General features: G+C 47.5%; 1 protein-coding gene and 1 long non-coding RNA gene across 2 annotated transcripts in view; one reads left to right on the top strand and one right to left on the bottom strand.

Annotated features, from left to right (window-relative positions):
* Window positions 1–5,003, top strand: part of ELP3 (elongator acetyltransferase complex subunit 3) — a 92,755-nt gene extending 87,752 nt beyond the window's left edge. The window contains exon 15 of the mRNA XM_032681613.1: window positions 4,590–5,003. Coding sequence (XP_032537504.1) covers window positions 4,590–4,666 — 77 coding nt within the window. The 3' untranslated portion in view covers window positions 4,667–5,003. The remainder of the gene's footprint in view (window positions 1–4,589) is intronic.
* On the bottom strand, window positions 2,757–4,722 carry LOC116783778. The gene is made up of 4 exons (XR_004355824.1): window positions 3,904–4,722; window positions 3,785–3,803; window positions 3,483–3,524; window positions 2,757–3,166 (listed from the first exon to the last, which is right to left on the bottom strand). It is a non-coding gene; the product is annotated as an uncharacterized LOC116783778 (long non-coding RNA).
* Window positions 5,004–6,000: the final 997 nt, after the last annotated feature.

Genomic DNA, 6,000 nt, shown 5'->3' on the forward strand with positions numbered 1-6,000 from the left:
AGAACAACCTGACCGAAAGGAAACGTTAATTCCTAATTATTTTAAATTATTTCCTGTTCAGATTCTTGGAGAGAACTGAAATGTGGCCCGGCCAAAAAACACGGATCTCCCACCATTTCAGAGCCTTGTTTATGTGTTGTGGTTCCTTCACTTTTATTCCTGTTCATGTGGAGTGGTTTCCTTGTTTTATTCCTGTTTATTTGCTGTGGTTTCTTTGTTTTATTCCTGTTTATTTGGTGTGGTTTCCTTGTTTTATTCCTGTTTATTTGCTGTGGTTTCCTTGTTTTATTCCTGTTTATTTGGTGTGGTTCCTTGTTTTATTCCTGTTTTTGTGGAATGGTTTCTTCACTTTTATTCCTGTTTGTGTGGAGTGGTTTCTTTGTTTTATTCCTGTTTATTTGCTGTGGTTTCCTTGTTTTATTCCTGTTTATTTGGTGTGGTTCCTTCACTTTAATTTCTGTTTCTGTGGAGTGATTTCCTTGTTTTATTCCTGTTTGTTTGGTGTGGTTCCTTGTTTTATTCCTGTTTATTTGGTGTGGTTCCTTGTTTTATTCCTGTTTCTGTGGAGTGGTTTTCTTGTTTTATTCCTGTTCGTGTGGAGTGGTTTCTTCAGTTTATTCCTGTTTATTTGGTGTGGTTCCTTGTTTTATTCCTGTTTATTTGCTGTGGTTCCTTCACTTTAATTCCTGTTTATGTGGAGTGATTTCCTTGTTTTATTCCTGTATTTTTGCTGTGGTTTCCTTGTTTTATTCCTTTTTATGTGGTGTCATTTCCTTGTTTTACTCCTGTTTATGTGGAGTGGTTTCCTTGTTTTATTCCTGTTTCTGTGGAGTGATTTCCTTGTTTTATTCCTGTTTATTTGGTGTGGTTCCTTGTTTTATTCCCATTTCTGTGGAGTGGTTTCCTTATTTTAATCTCATTTATTTGGTGTGGTTTCCTCGTTTTCATTTCCCAAGTTGGCGGATCAGCCCCATCCCGAAGGCTCTGCCTCTCTTGGCCTTCCCATCCAATCCAGGATGGATTTAAACGGAGCCAGGATTGCACGGGAGGCTGGAGGGCAATTCCAGGGATAATCCAGAACTCCTCCAATCCCCAATCCAGGGTTTTCCAGCAGAGAGCTGAAGGTGTGGAGCCTCAAAACTCCCCTTTGATCCCACCCTTGTGATTTCCAAGTATCCCAAATCCTCTCCGGTGCTCCGCTTCTCAAGTGGAGTTAAGGATGCGAAAACATTCCCAATCTTTTAAAGAAAAATGGAATTTTATTCCCGTTTTCCACGGGGTTGCCCAGAGAAGGGAAACACGAGACTGTTTCCTGGGAATCCCAACCAACCACCAGGAAAGGGAACAACAGGGAGAAGGAAAAGGGTCTGGGATAACCCGGCATTGAGGAAATGGGAAAAATGGTGGGTTTTCCCACCTGGGAATGTCGGAGCAATCAGGAGAAGGTTCTTAATTTAATTTAACTTAATTTAATTTAATGTCTTAATTGAAGAACCCCACAGCAATCCCGGCAGCAAAGGGGTTTATTTTTCCATTCGGGAATTGGCAACGAGTCCCTGAAGATCCCGGGAGGTAAAAATCCTCTGAAAATTAGAATTAGCTTTTGGGAATGTTCTCCAGTGTCATGGAATGGGAAGAGACCTGAAGGATCATCCAGTTCCAACCCCGACACCTTCCGCTATCCCAGGTTGCTCCAAGGGAATCCAAACTGCCCTTGGACACTTCCAGGGATGGAGCATCCTTGAAAGACAGTGACTCAGCAGGGATCCTACAGATTATCCAGGGCTCCCTTTTCCACTGATCCAGGTGTTTACTCCCCAAAAAAAAACCTGGAAGAGGTTTTGCTGTGGCCAAATCTGCAGCTGGCACGTGAATTGAGGCAAGTTTGGAACACTCCTGGAATATTTGGAGCTCAGAACACTCGGGAGCAGATCAGGCCTGGAATTTTTGGAGTTTGGAAAACTCGGGAGCAGATCAGTCTTGGAATATTTGGAGCTCAGAACAGTCGGGAGCAGTCCTGGAATATTTGGAGCTCAGAACACTGAGGAGCAGATCAGTCCTGGAATATCCGGAGTTTGGAAAACTCAGGAGCAGATCAGTCCTGGAATATTTGGAGCTCAGCACACCTGGGAGCAGCCCTGGAGTATTTGGAGCTCAGAACAGTCGGGAGCAGCTCAGCCCTGGAATATCTGGAGTTTGGAAAACTTGGGAGCAGCCCTGGAATATTTGGAGCTCAGAACAGTCGGGAGCAGCTCTGGAATATTTGGAGCTCAGAACAGTTGGGAGCAGTCCTGGAATATGTGGAGCTCAGAACATTTGGGGGCAGATCAGCCCTGGAATATTTGGAGCTCAGAACACTTGGGAGAAGATCAACTCTGGAATATTTGGAGCTCAGAACACTTGGGAGAAGATCAACCCTGGAATATTTGGAGGGGGAAGGAATCTGGGAGGCACAACTGCGCGCCTCCGGAGAAGATTCCGAAGCTGCCTGTGTGGAGACGAGTCCCTGCTGTTGGCTCAGCCCAACTGATCCCTGCCTGTGCTGTGGGAATTTATGGACTCTCAGCTGAGCTTTAATGATCCCGAAAACAGCCTCGTTTTCACTTAGTCCTGAGCCTACTGAGCCGGGAAGGAATCCTGCGGGATACTCGGGATGCGGCAGAGCTGAGGCAGGAAAGGGATTTATGGGGCCCCTCTGGGCCAAAACTCTTTTTAAGCCTGTCCTGTGGCCCCTTCCCTCTCTCCCCTGCTTAAGCCAGGCTTAAAATATTTATTTAATTAATGTTGAGGTGTAAATATTCCAGTGAAAAGCCAGGCCTGTCAGGAGGGGGATTCCTGGGCCGGATTCTGCCGTGGCCCCTTCTGGGTCAGACCGTTGTGATGAGGGACGATCCCAAAAGGCTTTCCCATGGATTCCCATCCAGGCAGGGGGGATCAGAACTCCTCTCCTTCCTTCCTCTGCTCGAAACCTGTTCGTCAGTCCTTGAGAATTATTAATTCTTAATAATATTCCTAATAATTAATTATCAGGAAAGAGTTCTTGTCACCTGTTTCTGCTTCCTTGGAATCAGAAAGGAACTATGGCATGGGTTGGGTTGGAAGGGACCTAAAATCCCAGTTTTACCCCAGATCCTGCTGCTTCACTCCAAAATCCTGCTGCTTTACCCTAAAATCCCAGTTTCACCCCAAATCCTGCTGCTCTGCCCCAAAATCTTGCTGGTTTACCCTAAAATCCCAGTTTTACCCCAGATCCTGCTGCTTTACTTCAAAATCTTGGTGTTTTACCCTAAAATCTCATTTTTACCTCAAAATCTTACTGGTTTATCTTAAAATCCCAGTTTTACTCCACATTCCTGCTGTTTTGCCCAAAATCCCACTTTTACCCCAAATCCTGCTTGTTTACCCTAAAATCTTACTGTTTTACCCTAAAGTCTGAGTTTTATCTCAAATCCTGGTGTTTTACCCTAAAATCCCAGTTTTACCCCAAATCCTTCTGCTTTACCCTAAAATCCTGGTGTTTTACCCTAAAATCTCATTTTCACCCCAAAATCTTACTTTTAGGGTTTACCCTAAAATCCCAGGTTTACTCCACATTACTGCTGTTTTTCCCCAAATCCCAGTTTTGCCCTAAATCCCAATTTTGCCCCAAAATCCTGCTGGTTTACCCTAAAATCCCAGTTTTACCCCAGATCCTGCTGCTTTACTTCAAAATCTTACTCTTTTGCCCAAAATCCCACTTTTACCCCAAATCCTGCTTGTTTACCCTAAAATCTTACTGTTTTACCCTAAAATCCCAGTTTTATCTCAAATCCTGGTGTTTTACCCTAAAAATCTCATTATTACCCCTAAATCCTACTGCTTTACCCCAAATCCTGGTGTTTTACCCTAGAATCCCGGTTTTACCCCAAATCCTGCTGCTTTACTCCAAAATCCAGCTCTTTTGCCCCATATCTCAGTTTTACCCCAAATCCTGTTGGTTTACCCTAAAATCCCATTTTTACCCAAAATCCTGCTGCTTTACCCTAAAATCCTGGTGTTTTACCCCAAAATCCTACTGTTTTACCCCCAAAATCCTGCTGGTTTACCCTAAAATCCCGGTGTTTTGCCCCAAATTCCAGTTCTATCCCAAAATCCTACTGGTTTACCCCAAATCCTGCTGCCATACCCCAGAATCCCGGGAAGCGCTGGATCCCGTGCCCTCCGTGGGGTCTCCTGATGGCAGCAGGAGAGGGAAGAGGCCTTGGGAGAGCGGGATGAGGAAATTGGATCCCACTTTCCCGGGAGCCCTTGGAAGTGGCTCCGGGGGCTGTCGGGCCCTTCAGCTCCCGGCAACGATCCCACAGCTGTGCCAGGGGTTTTGTTGGATCCTGGATCCAAGTGTTCCCTCTCCTTCTCCAGACAAAGGAGCGGCTGTTCCTGCCGGAAAATCACCCCAATTAGTGCCCTAATTAGTCCGCCCCCGCTCCGGCTCCCGCCGGCTGCGCCTTCCAGCGCGCCATTCCCGCCTGGAAGCGACTGCCCTGCTCCAGCTCCTCCAGTCCTTTTGCTATCCCACGGGATTCATCCGTGTTGTCCCTCTCTTCTCCCAGGTGTCGGCACGAGGAATTACTACAGGAAGATCGGCTACGAGCTGGAAGGGCCCTACATGGTGAAAAGGTTGGAATGACGCTCCGGAGGATCCGGGAGGAGGAGCGGGAGACGACGACTATCCCGGGAATCAGCCCCGAGCCAAACACCAAAGCTGCCAATGCCAAGGATTTGCTTCCAGCAATAAGATGGGATTGGACTTGGAGATCCTGGTGGGTCCCTTCCAGCTCCGGATATTCCCTGATTCCATGGATTGGGGGTGGGGCAGCTCGTTTTCCCCCCCGGAGAGGTCGGGAATGTTCCAGGTGTCTGGAACCACCTCCTTTGGGATGCTGTTGGAGGGGCTTTTCCTGCCATTAAAATCCCGTGGGGTTTTTTTCCTGCAATCCCAATAAAATTCTTTCCCTGGGCTCGGTTGTTTGTGCCATTTTTTTTTTTTTTCCCCTCCTTCTGTCCATCCCAAGCATTCCCAAGTTTGATCCTTTTCCCGGGAGACCACAAGGACTGGGAGCTGAGACCTTTGCTGGGTAAGAACTGGGATTAAAACTTAAATTTCAGCTGAGTCTCCTGGAATAACGGATGTTGGAAAGGACTCGGAGCTCTCTCCAGTCGGATCAGGATGGGGATGCTGGAATGTCTCCTGGAGTGGTGTCCATCCTCTTATCCCAGCGAGATTCTGCCCGTGGGAGATCTTTCCTGGCTGTTCCCACCTTTCTCCCCTTCATCCAACAGCAGGGCCGGGCTTTGGGGAGGGTTTGATCCCTGTCACATCCCTCTGGATCCCCGGATTCTCCTCCTGGTCCTGCTCGGGATAAGGGGGCCAAGTTGCTTTTTCCAGGAATTCTCTTGGGAATGATCAAATTCAAGCTCCTTCCAGCACCTTCTTCCTCCTCACTCCCAGCTCAGGACCCCCAGGGCGGGTGGGAGCCCTTGGACATCCGGGATTCCAGGATTTGGGAAGCAGCTGCCCACGGTGCCTTTCCCAGACGGGAAGTTTGGGATCTCTGACCTGCTCCACCTCTTGTTTTACGGCATTCCAACCAAAGATAGGGCTGGAATCCAGCCATGGCTTGTGGAATAAATGACCCCTGGGAAGAACATTCCAGAAGCTTTTCCAATGGCTTGGAGATGGGATTAACAGCAGGAGGAATTCCAGGGGGAAGGCGCTCACAGCATCCACCTGTCCCTGCTGGAGAGGGCAAAATAATGGGAATAAAGTTATTATGGAATACTGGGGAAAGGGCTGGGGAGGGAAAAGCACAGCCCAGCTGTTGATTCCCAAACCAGAAGGTCGGATTTAAACCAGGAGGAGGAATTCCAGAGGGAAGGCTCTCAGGGCAGCTCCTCCTTTTCCTCCTCTTCCTCCTCCTCATGGTGGAACAAGGTCATTTATTCCCACAAGACCTTTTCCAA

This window comes from Chiroxiphia lanceolata, chromosome 3 (assembly GCF_009829145.1).
Source record: "Chiroxiphia lanceolata isolate bChiLan1 chromosome 3, bChiLan1.pri, whole genome shotgun sequence".
NCBI classification, from domain to species: Eukaryota; Metazoa; Chordata; class Aves; order Passeriformes; family Pipridae; genus Chiroxiphia; species Chiroxiphia lanceolata.